The following is a 13,376-nucleotide window of genomic DNA, read 5'->3' as shown; positions in this document are numbered from 1 at the left end:
TTGCATTCCCTCTGTTTGAAATAAAGTGGTTTCCATTCCTGCCTGGATGCTGCTGATACATGACCTCCCTTAGACCCTGTTCATTTTCTAAGCCTCATTTTCCAGCCTTCGCTTGGAGACTGTGAGCTCCCCAGCATAATTCCAATATCTGCTGTGTGCAACCAAGAGCCCTAACTGGCACCCTTAGCCAAGGTCGCACACGGGATGAAGGCAGCATTGGCAGGCAGGCCTAACTAATCCGCAGCCCAGACACATGATTTTCACAAGCCAGGCTGCTTTTGAGCAAACAGGTAAGACAGAGCTTACTTACAATCTTCTGTGTAGAAAACAGTGACTTATACACATTTAGAGAAAACAGATCCTTTCCACTTGGAAAAAAATCAAAACTGTTTTCCTAGTTGGTTTGTTTGCTCAAATCATTTTCCAGCCTAAATGGAAAAAGAACTGTGGTTGGCATAAGGAAACAAGAGCTTTCCTATCATGTAAGGAATGGGAAGGAGAGGGCTTAGGAACACATGGGCTGGGACATGGTGTGACAGTCTGACAGGCGCTTCTAACCCTGGGTTCCTAGTGATCACTGGCACCTCTGTGATGGCACCTGTCATGAAGCACGCTAATGGTTCTTTTGGTGTCTGTCCCTTGCCTCCTCCAACAAGGCTGTAAGAACTTCTCTTACATATATGAATTCCCATCATGAGTAAATGGCATTACAGATAATATACCTAAATCTACTATCAAAGAGAAACTGCATATACCTTTTGAGAAAAGAACACTGAACAGTTATCCAAATATGGTAATAGGGCACTGAAATAATAACAGTAATGGTAATCATAGCACCTAACATTTATTGAGCACTTACTATGTGCCAGGCACTAAGCTAAGTGTTTCATGTATATCATCTCATTAAACCTTACAATTATCAGTCACTGATGCCTGGGAAAGTGAACTGGCCCATGCACACACTACTGGGAAGAGACAGAGGCAGCATTTGAACCCTGACAGTCAGATTCTAGGGCCGGTGCTGGGGATGATTTAAGGTAAAATCCAACTCAATTCTATTTGTTAGATCTCCAAAACAGGGACATTACGTGAACATTAGGAGCTGAAGTTCCTAGATTTGTGAGGAAGCTTCTTAAAAATCCTCAAAAGCGTTTCAAATGAGTTATAACCAACAATGACAATATCTTCTGACCTCTGAACAACTGTGTTTTCGATGTATTTGGATGCTTCTGATGGAGGACTTGGTTTTAGCAATGTGCACGGAGCTGACTGAGCTTTCATCTGACCCTTACTCCATCTGGCCACTAGATGGTGCCCTGGCATCAGTAAAGCACAGGCAGAGCCCTGGCGCTGACCAAACAATTTCAAAGCAAAGAGAGATTGTAAAATTCATCTCTTCCCAGACCCTCATTTAAAGGAAACTGAAGAACAACAGAGTCAAATGATTAGTCCACCCATTCATTATTAAAAGTAAAAACTGCAAAATAGATGTGGAAAGCAATAAAATATGTTTATCAGGTTCATTAATGATAAAAATGTAATCAGAATATCTGCTACCTAATAAGCACCTACTAATGTGCCCGACACTGTGCAAGGCACTCACTTCCTATAATATCCCTAATCTTCACCAAATGCCTGCAGTGTGCATCCTATTTCCCCGTCTGATGATGAGAGAAGTTGAGGAACTCACGAAGTTCACACAGCCAGTTAGGGGCAGAGCCAGACTTCAAGCAGCCCAGGCTCTTCACACCTAGCTTCTCTCACTAAATGAGCAGGCTGATGCTTCAAACTGTTTGGATTCCCTGTCTCGAGCTGTCTTTCCCTGTTCTTTCTTTCCTTTTTCTTTCTTTCTTTCTGAAGTAGAGATGAGGACATTGCCACCTAAGAGTTTGAGGGTTTTTTGGGAAAATTTGAAATCCAATTTGTTCTACTGCTTTATTATTCATTTATCAAGTCAAGCTTATTTAATCAAAAAAGGGTTAGGGCTCCTCTTGTCTCCCCTGTCAAAACAATGTGAACAAAGATGGCCGAAAGGAACTCCTAGTTGGTCTCGGTTGACAACACACACTTAAGACTGCTATAATGCATTCTGCAAGACCCCAAGGTTTTAGGGCTTCCTTTTGTTACATCCTAGCAACAGCTATTTCAGTGCTAACTCCTTAAAAATCTACCTTTTTCTACTAACAGACTCCTAAAATGACTTTCAGCCACCTCAGAAAATACAGGGGTTTCTCAACTAAAAAAAAAAAAAATTTCTTAAGTTCAAAAAGAATTTACAAAGTTAAACCCCTTTACAAAAAAAATATGACACTTCTAGTGAATATCAGATCTTAAAATGGGGATTCCAGTAAAATATCAATATTTTACCAATAACAGCCTTAAATGAAATTATTCTAGACATAAAAACTGGCAAGTATTAGGTAAGCAGCACTTTCACACCTTTTTTTCTCAATGTGAGGGCACAGGATATGCATAGAAAAAAAGATATAGAGAGAACGATATCTCAACAGTGGTTATTTCTAGATTATATAATTACAGGTGACTTTTTATCTAGATTGCTTAAAGTTCTGTAGTGAGCATGTTCTTTCTCTGTAGTAAAATAAAAAAGAACACAGAATTTGGAATCAAAGAGACCTGTGTTTGAATCCACACACTGCCACTTTCTGGCTATGTCAACCTGGGCAAGTTAGGTTACCAAGTCTCCATCTTCTCTTCCACAAAATAACTACCACCTGTTCCAGGGGGTGTTTCTGATTATTAAATAGATGAGGTGTGCACAAAAGGCTTATTAGCACCACTCCCAGCATATAAGCAAATGGTGGATAATTATTTCCCTATATTGTAATATAGGACCAAAAATATTTTTTAAGACTTTTGACAAGTAAGAATTGACATACAAAATACATCCTTTTATCTTGTGATTCTACTTCCAAGAATTTAGAAAAGAAACCAGGGCTGCAAAAAAATGTATGGACATGTATACCAACCACTGTAGTTTTTAAAAAGTGAAAAACTGAACAACTTAGATCTCATTCAAAAATTGATTGATTAATAAAATTATGGCACAGTCACTGAATGCAGTCATAGAAAATTATAATGAAGATCTACATCTATTGCCATGGAAAGGAGTATGTGATATATTAAGTGAAAAAAAGCTGCTATAAGACAGTAATCATGTTATGACTCCATGCTGGTTAAAAAAAAGGAATATTTTTATAAGTCTGTGTGTGTGTGTATGTGTGTGTGTGTATTCTTTAAGAGAGAGAAAAAAATATGTGCAAATAAAAAATACAGAGAAGCAGATGGAAAGAAAATTTAAATCCCCAGTAATCCCACCACCAACTAGTAAACCTAGAAAATGTGGTTAGAATTATAGGTCACCTTAATGCTGTTTTTATGAGTTCATCTGCATTTTCTTCTTTTTTAAAAAAAAGTCATGAATTACCTCTATAAAATATTTTAAATGGGTTTTTTAAATTACACCTCTCATCTTCTCTTTAAGAAAATTTCATTTAAAAAGTGAATCTTATATGGCAAAATTCTTTCAGTTTCACCAAATGAACACCCAACAACAAAGCCACTACTGAAACCATACACCTACTAAGGTTTTCTGGGTCTGAGTCAGATCATTTTGCACAGAAGGCTAAAGGGAGGTTTAATCAATCCTGTCTGGAAAGACCAATGGTGGAAAGCAGTTTCCTCAGGCACTTAACAAGTTATTCCTAACAAGCCAACATAACAGGTTATCAATCAATGTCTGGAACCAGATTCATGAGCGAATGTGTAAATGAGAAGATCTAATTATGGCTTCAGTACAGAGACATCCTATTCGTTAGGGTAACTCTGTAGACCTGGATTACCCATCCCCATAGAGGATGATTCAATCCCCATGATTTAAGCAGAGTTCCCTGTGAGATATGTCATAGGTATAAAATGATAAGCACATGTGTGGAAACTCAAAAAAAAATTATCAAATCTAAATGCATGAATAACCATATACACTGAAACTAGATTTTAGAATAAATACTTATGATGATGATGATGGTTATGAAAGAAGAATAAACCTATAAATCTAGACTAAGGGTTTCAAATTATGTTCCTCCAAGGACTAGTGTTCCAGCTCTAAAACTAGAGAGGCAGCAAAAAAGGAGCTATTGTGTTCATGGGTGATATTTTTTAAATTTTATGTACTTCTCCCATAAACTATTCTTAAATCTTTGGTGCCTATCATTACTTGTCCTCTGGGAATCTGAGGTTAAAAAAAATAATTAGTAAAAAATATATGTTAATGGGAAAACACACATAGCCTATCATGTTTCATTCAAGAGGCTTATTTTTTTGTCTTGCTTTTTTTTCCTGAATATGTATGCCCCTGGCTCTACATATACTGCAAGTAAGTAATTTAATTATTGTCAGCTAGAAAATTTTTCCTAGTTGCCATGATGGAACTAAAAAGATCAGTGTAGTGGCAATGCTTAGGAGCCCTGCTCTTGGCTGGAGTATCACCAGTTCTGCATATTACTTTGTGAACTTGGGCAAATTTCCTACTCATATGCACCGGTTTCCTCCTCTGTGAAATAGAGATAATAGTTCCTACACCTCATAGAGTTGTGTGTGCACTAAATGAGATAATGCTGTGATTAGCTAGTAACTAGCACTTAATAAATGATACCTATTGTCACCATCACCGTCATTATTCAACATGGTGTTTCCAAAGAATACCTTGAGGTGTAGCACGCCACCACCACCAAATAAATCTGAGAACCACTGACAGAATTCAGCAATCTGCTTATTGTTTTGACCAGTTGGTTTCTCAGATTCTTCTTTGATAATTGGGTCAAGGTAAAGTGAACACCCTATTTAGGGCAACCTAAAAATTTGATAGTTTTAAAACAGTGATTATAGTTCCACTTACTAAACTCTAATATTTAACACACTAATTACTGTTCAATTAGTAATTTAACAATTGAAATACTGTTCAATTTTTTAAATTAATAAATATTCTTTGGAGAATATTACCAATAGAAAGGATTATCTGAGGAAATTAAGAACTCAAAGAAGATGAACTGAAATAAATTTTTGGAGGGTAAAGTAAATAAAAACCTACCATTTTCAATTTTGCTTTTTGGATGTGGTCCACTAAATGCTAAAAATTTTCCTGGAACAATCCAGTTGAAGTCACCATTTTCAACTCGCTGGGAGAATTTTGTGAGAAAAGAGAAGAAAAATATTTTATAATTCTTATACAATTTAGGAAACCCTTACAAATATAACTGTTTTTCACTCTATTAGTACTAGACTAGTTGGACATACATGAAGACAAAATAATATAGCTTAAAATAAAAACATGCATCTGATTCTCAAAATGGTTATGAATTCAATCCACTTTGAAAAATTTTTATCTAGACTATAAGAAAAGTTTAGAAAACTTTATTTAAAGTGGAGGTACTTTGCTGAAAATAATTTTGTCTCTTGGCCACTCTGCAATGAAATGAAATGAAAACAAACATTGCTTGCCCCAGCAAGAAATAATGGGAGATAAGAGAAGATAGAAAATATAAGCACTTTCCATGAACATGGTAAACATACTTTAAACAATGAAAAAATCTATACATATCAGGATCATGATGAACACACCTCCATTTTTTGTTTTTACAGGTTTCTATTTGTTGTCGGTGCTGATTTTTAGATGGGGAAACAGAAGACAGGAGTGAGGGACAGAGGCTCATCAAACCCTCAGGGTGTACCACAAACTGGAGACTGCCACAGTCTCCTGCAGGAGCTGCAAACCAAACAGCTACAAGGGTCAGGCAAGAGACATAAATAAAGGCAAATGCTCCTCAGCTCTGGCCAATTGACCACAGGAAAGCTTGACTGAATATAGCTGATCTTCCAATTGGATGTTCATGTAAAATCTCTCTACATTTGAAATGTTGACTGTTTTAAATTAAGTTTTTTAATACTAGGAAAGCAAATAAAACACATCTGTGGGCTGACTTTGATCACCAGCTGTCAGCCTCTGGCCCACACACTCCAGGATCCTCAGAAAAGGCCTGAAGACCAGGCAAGGGGCCAAGCATCCTCCCACTGCTCCATTACCTCCTTCATTTCCTTCCCTTCCTGTTGTGCCTCTGAACCCAGGGAACACTGGGGCAGGGCTGAGGGAACCCAAACATTGCAGGCTACTGGGACACAGCTGTGCAATGCATCACAAAATATATGTATCTCTTTTTCCCCTAAGCATTCTTTCACCCACCCCCAACACCAGTCCTACTCCCATCCTCCACCACCAGGCACAGCTTTTAGTCTCCAAGTCTCCACCCTCTATAGCACTGCATAAATATCTCCCCAGGCTGGGAAGGAAGGCAGTTCTCTTTGCTGGGCCAATGTTATCCACAGAAAAGGCTCTCTGCTCCATTACATGGCACAGACCTCAATGGTAGGAATCTGTGTCAATACAGAGTCTGCACTCTGTTGTAAGAGCTCATAAGTATTTGTTAAAATAAACTGGAGTAATCCCACCAAGGAAATCTGGAGCCTCTACTTTAATTACTTATACTACCCATTAGATTTGATTTCCACAAAAATCATAACTTGGCTGTATAATTTTCATGTTTAAAATGCAGATGCTTCTTCCCAGTTATAAAAAGTTATAAATGAAACTTTACATGACACCTTGTAAATGTCTGAATTGCATTAATCTAATCATAATAAACATAAAATCTCCACAATGCCCTAAATAAAATCTTAGAGATGCTGAGTGTTATGGTTACACATGCCAAATTAAATCTCAAGCATAGCTATCTATTTAGAACAATTTGAATAAAGAATTTAACATGCAACTCTTTATGATAATTAAACATTTTCTTGTTTAAATAAAGCAGTCTCAAATTAATGGCCTAATATCTATCTCAAGTAATTCTTAAGCTTAAAACATTATTTAAAAATTCAAAAATAAGGGTATGCTCGCTCTAATCATCAAAAGGCTAAAACCAATTATTTATGAACAGTAGAAGAAAACAGGTTTCTATGTTCACTATTCCTGTATCCTTGACCACAAAGTTGGCCTAGATAAATATATACATTGTGCTATGTCTGTTTATTTGGATTATAGACATCCATTTGGTTAAATAGTAACCTTTTATAATCAATCATATAGAGAGAAGCAATGAACTCACTCCCAGAACCAAAAGAATATGTTTGCAAATCTGCCTACCCAAAAAGATAAACATTAGATAATATTGGGCTATATTCAGTAACTTGGGTAAGGTTGATGGAGTAAACAAAAAGATTTATGTCTTAGATCCAAATCTGAAAAAAAAAATGAATAAGAAAGTTACAGCTTTTAACTGAATAATATAACATAACCTTACTGGTAAGCTTCCAAAATTAATATCTGTGCCTTCTTTCACAGTGGATTATACATAAGGCAATATTTATCAATAATAAAATATTTATGATAACACAAGCTGGTTTTTCTAATTAAATGTGTTTGTGCACAAGTGCGAGTGCACACACACACACACACACACACACACACACACTTCCAAGAAACCTAGATCAGACAGGAACTTAAGGTACTTTCCAACATTACCACATTTTATAAACAAATGTCTAGGCAAAGATGAGGTGAGAGAATAATTTTACCTCTTCCAATCCAAAGCCTACAACCTACCAAGTACTATGCAGAGAAACTGCAGATGTTCTTCACTACAAGAAAACCCCAAAATGAAAATGTGAATTCTTGAAACTGATACATTTAGGTGTTAATATTCATGTTACTATAAGATCCTTCAGCTTACATAAGACTCACCAGATTTCTTTGGGATGGCTAATTCTCCTGGTGCATTTAAAATAAAATTTGAAAAAAAAAAGAAATCAAAGTGTCTTACAAAGTAAAAATAAACTGTATTAAAACTGAAAAAAATTAAAAATTAAATAAAATCTAATTTGACTTGAAAACATGAATTTTTATAACTTCTAAGAAATAAATCTGTGCCAGTAAGGCATGCCTCTGTTCTAATGGTCACAGAGATATTTTTCAGTTAAAACACCGAAAAACATTTGGCCTTTTTACCACTATGATAAACAGACTGTAAGAGAGAAAAGACAGACCTTCAGGTTGACAATTATTGGATTGGTTCCCTTTATCAACAGATGTGTTTTCTAAGACAATATGGATAAACAGTTTTGAAGCACAATTCAACATTCATTAAAAAATTTGCTTTGCCTTTATTATATATCAAGGACTATAACTTGGTGTCACACATAAAATAATAAAAAGCACTCCCTCTGTGACCTTAAGGAGTATGAAAACAAGTAACAAATAATGTTAATAATAATAGCAGCTAACAGGGACTCTCTGCTAGGCACTACTCTATGACATGCAACTCATTTCATCTTTAGGGCAACCCTGTGAGGTAGGTGTTATTACCATCTCCATTTTACCCATTGCTATAGACTTTGTGTCCCCCACAAAATTCATATGTTGAAACCAAATCCCCAACGTGACGGTATTAGGAAGTGGGCCCTTTGGGAGGTGATTAGGTCATGAAGATGGAGCCCTTATGAATGGGATTAGTGACCTTATAAAAGAAACCCCCAGAGAGCTCCCTCTGTGAGGACACAGGGAGGACATGGAAGACTTTGGCCATCTATGAACCAGGAAGAGGGCCATCTCCAGACAACAGTTCTGCTGGTGCCTTGATCTTGGACTTCCCAGCCTCCAGAATTGTGAGAAATAAATGTCTATTGTTTAAGCCACACAGTCTATGATATTTTGTTATATTAGCCTGAACTAAGATACCCATTAAAGAAAAAGTTGCATTAAACTTTGATAAATGTTATAATACAAGTACATAAGAGGTTTAATGGTGGCACAAAAATTATTTTAAAAATAAAGACAGAACTACAAAGTCTTTTTTATTCATTAAAAAGCAACTTCTTTATATTTCCTTACTTCTGAAACAATAAAATAGCGTTGATAGTATAGTTGTATTACGTAAACAGCAAATATGCTGTCAAATTTGGTACTTTATGAGCTTAAATCAAAGTAAATATTTGAGGTATTTGGTTTAAATTAAGTTCCCTTGCCATTTGGCTTTAAACAACAGTTGAACTCTAGATTATTACTTAGGATTACTTTTGAGAGAAACAGTGTGGTAGAGGGAAAGAGGAGCCCCAGGTGGACGACTGCTTCACCTCTAAACATAGAAAACATTTAGGGGGCTGCGCCCCTGCTAATGCAACCGCAGGGAGCAAGAATCTACTGCACGTGTGCAGGTACCTTTCCAGTGCCCAAGACATGAAGATCTGAGCCAGCAGCACACACATGGTTGTTGAAACTTGGAAACAGTCCCCTCACTCATGGAGACTGTATTTAACCAGAAATCACATGGCCCTAGAGACCAGCACATTTCGGGTGGGCAAGGGAAGAGAAAGGACTTGAAAGGGATCCTGAGACACATGGCCAGAGATGGAAGGAGGAGAAAAGTAAGAGACAGACTTTTTTTTTTTTTTTTTTTTTTTGCGGTACGCGGGCCTCTCACTGTTGTGGCCTCTCCCATTGCGGAGCACAGGCTCCGGACGCGCAGGCTCAACTGCCATGGCTCACGGGGTCAGCCGCTCCGCAGCACGTGGGATCTTCCCGGACCAGGGCACGAACCCGTGTCCCCTGCATCAGCAGGCGGACTCTCAACCACTGCGCCACCAGGGAAGCCCGAGACAGAACTTTTGAAGTTAGGGAAGGAAAGTGAGTTTCTAGAATTAGAGAGTGGCCACAGAGTAAATCAAGTAGGAAGAAGACCAAGCACAACAATTCGGTTTGGCTAAGTCTTGCATTAAGCATGTACAGTTTCCGTTGAGTCACAAGAGTAAAGGCCAGACCATAACTTTGACTGACTGAGTGAAAACAGAGTCAAGATTGCTCTCTTAAGCAGTAGAGGTAAAAGAAGGGACAAAGACTAAACAATAATTAAAGAGGAAGGGAAAAACATGGGAAATTTCTTAGACCTCAAAACATTTTATAGATTTAACCAACATAATCTTTGAACCAGCAATGGGTGCACTGTATTAGTAGATGTGGAAACACTGGGTCCAGGAAGGATTGAATCTTGCTTCCTTAAACCTGTGGCCTTTGAGGGGTATAATCAACACTACAGGATAGCTCCAGGGAAATGCTTCTAATAGTTCTTTGAACAGTCAAATCACCGTGGGATGCACAGCTCCCCAGTTCCTCCAGGTGTGAGGACATGCCCATATACCTGCATTCTGGAGCTTGCCTGATCCCAGTCTTATGGCAGGAATTCACAATTACAGTGGCAGAAATTCACATTTTTCCAGTTCTATAATTCATGAACAAGTAGAGGGCAAATCAAGCAGAATCCAGGTTACATTCTAAATTGCTGTAAAAATTCTAGTCCAAAGCAAAGCCTTGAAACATCATACCCTAGATGTTCAATTATTCCTCCTGTTGACCTGAGGTGACACACTGAGAGATAAGAGGCCTAACAAACCTTACTAGTTCTCAATGTGTATGCAAAAGGGCAATGCTGGGAGTCTACACCACCTTATCACTTGACAATTTACTTATTAACTGCAATGAAGGATGACATAGTCAACCTGGAGACAGTCTCTCCAGGTTTAGTAATATTAAACTAAACTGGCCTTACATACAAGCCCTGGTTGAAGATTACAATATCTAGCAATCTGTGCTGCAAATAACTGCTCGGAAAAAAAACAACAACAACTCACTCTTGCTGCATAGATTGGCTGGTAATGAAAAAAAAAAGAAACAGCATTTCAAGAAGTTGTCTACCATAGTCAATACATTTTCCCCCTGAAGTGTTACTACAAAATCAGAATGGATCCTTAATTAATATGTCTTGGTCATTTTCCATTGAAAAGTAGTTACTTTTAACAAATTATATAAAATATCTTGAAATGTGCTATATTCCTTTTTTTTAGAACTTATTGACTCATTTATTCATTAGTTCTTTCATTCTACAAATATTTAATGACTGCCCACTACAAGTATACTGTGCCAGTGGGTTACTTATTGACACAAAGATGAGAGAGACACATTCTTGACTTCAAGTACCCAGAGTGCAGGGAAGACACAGGTGTGTAAACAGAGCATCACACACACTGTGTGAGAAGAGCTCCCATCGAGCTAAAAATGACTTAGACATGTAAATACATGAATTTGGTGGGCAGAGGAGGAAGGATCACAGGGAAGAGGAGGAGGAAACGAGCATGTCTGAAGGCACAACAGCATGAAGATGCAATGCTGCATGGACTTGGGTATGAGGAGGGAAGGAAAAAGGACAAAAATGGGGAAGATGGCAAAGCCCATGTCCAGAAGGGCTTTTTGCGCTGCATTCAGGAGTTTGCATTTCCTCCACACTTTCAGTCAGGGTGGAGCCCATGAAAGACTTAAAGTAGGGGAGTGATGTAATCAGACTTACTTAATTTCTAAAACATAGACTCTGAGAGTTATGTGGAGACTTGATGGAAGTGGCCCAAGGGCCAAGAAAGACCCAGTCTCAAGCATCCAGAATTGACCAACACTTTCTCACAAATAGTTTCCAGATGGGCTACACTGCAATGTGGCCAAGATAATGTGAAATCAACTTCTAGAACAGCAATGCTCTTTTCCCAAAAGAGCTTCCTTTAGTGATAATAGCAATAATGATGGATTATGAATTGCTGAATTTCTAGAATGTCTCAGGGGCAAAATTTTCCACATTCAGCCTGTCATAGATCAGTGAGAAATTCTGTGTAGACAATTAATCTGATAAACATAAAGATGGAAGTATAACATATGAGAAGGGTCAAACATGATAACGTCTGCAGAATGAGGCAAAAGAATATAGGGAATCTACGACAGCAGGTGATAAGAACAAAGGCTCTAACCCCACCCATGAAGAGACAAAATTACAGGAGCCCTTCTGAAAAAAAAATATTAGCCTAGTAAATATACTGAGCAAACAGAAAGTACTTAATAAAATGTCTGTTCGAAAAAAAAAAATCAGACTTCCGGGTAAGATGGCGGAAGAGTAAGACGCGGAGATCACCTTCCTCCCCACGGATACACCAGAAATACAGCTACACGTGGAACAACTCCTACAGAACACCTACTGAACGCTGGCAGAAGACCCCAGACCTCCCAAAAGGCAAGAAACTCCCCACATACCTGGGTAGGGCAAAGCGGAGAGATTCCCGCACAGAGGAGCGGTGCCGAGCGGCACTCACCAGCCCGAGAGGCTTCTCTGCTCGCCCGCCGGGGCAGGCGGCGCTGGAAGCTGAGGCTCGGGCTTCGGTCAGAGCGCAGGGAGAGGACTGGGGCTGGCGGCGAGAACTCAGCCTGAAGGGGGCTAATGTGCCACAGCTAGCCGGCAGGGAGTCCGGGAAAACTCTGGAGCTGCCGAAGAGGCAAGAGACTTTATCTTCCCTCTTGGTTTCCTGGTGCGCGAGGAGAGGGGATTAAGAGCGCTGCTTAAAGGGGCTCCACAGACGGGCGCGAGTCACGACTGAAAGCGCGGAGCCCAGTGACGGGCGTGGGACGCTGGGGCTGCTGCTGCCGCCGCCAAGAAGCCTGTGTGCGAGCGCAGGTCACTGTCCACACCGCCCTTCCGGGAGCCCGTGCAGCCCGCCACTGCCGGGGTCCCGGGATCCAGGGGCGGCTTCCTGGGAGAACACACGGCGCGCCTCGGGCTGGTGCAACGTCACGCCGACCTCTGCCGCTGCAGGCTCGCCCCGCACTCCGTGCCCCTCCCTCCCGCCCGGCCTGAGTGAGCCAGAGTCCCCGAAGAGGCTGCTCCTTTAACCCTGTCCTGTCTGAGCAAAGAACAGACGCCCTCCGGCGACCTACACGCAGAGGCGGGGCCAAATCCAAAGCTGAGACCCAGGAGCTGTGAGAACAAAGAAGAGAAAGGGAAACCTCTCCCAGCAGCCTCAGAAGCAGCGGATTAAAGCTCCACAATCAACTTCATGTACCCTGCATCTGTGGAATACATGAATAGACAACAAATCATCCCAAATTGAGGAGCCAGGAGTCAGTGCTGGGCCTCTGAGGTGGGAGAGCCAACTTCAGGACACTGGTCCACAAGAGACCTCCCAGCTCCACATAATATCAAACGGCGAAAATCTTCCAGAGATCTCCATCTCAACACCAGCACCCAGCTTCACTCAACGACCAGCAAGCTACAGTGCTGGACACCCTATGCCAAACAACTAGCAAGACAGGAACACAACGCCACCCATTAGCAGAGAGGTGGCCTAAAATCATAAAAAGTCCGCAGACACCCCAAAACACACCACCAGACGTGGACCTGCCCACCAGAAAGACAAGATCCAGCCTCATTCACCAGAACACA

General features: G+C 39.8%; 1 protein-coding gene across 3 annotated transcripts in view; it reads right to left on the bottom strand.

Annotated features, from left to right (window-relative positions):
- Positions 1 to 13,376, bottom strand: part of CDC14A (cell division cycle 14A) — a 179,762-nt gene that overhangs the window by 72,211 nt on the left and 94,175 nt on the right. For all 3 annotated transcript variants that reach the window (XM_060085671.1, XM_060085670.1, XM_060085672.1), the window contains one exon: positions 5,108 to 5,195. In XM_060085671.1, the coding sequence (XP_059941654.1) occupies positions 5,108 to 5,195 (88 nt within the window). The remainder of the gene's footprint in view (positions 1 to 5,107; positions 5,196 to 13,376) is intronic.

The sequence above is a fragment of the Mesoplodon densirostris genome, chromosome 2 (assembly GCF_025265405.1).
Source record: "Mesoplodon densirostris isolate mMesDen1 chromosome 2, mMesDen1 primary haplotype, whole genome shotgun sequence".
NCBI classification, from domain to species: Eukaryota; Metazoa; Chordata; class Mammalia; order Artiodactyla; family Ziphiidae; genus Mesoplodon; species Mesoplodon densirostris.
Note: the sequence above shows the minus strand (reverse complement) of the source record. Positions and strands in the feature narration are given on the sequence as shown.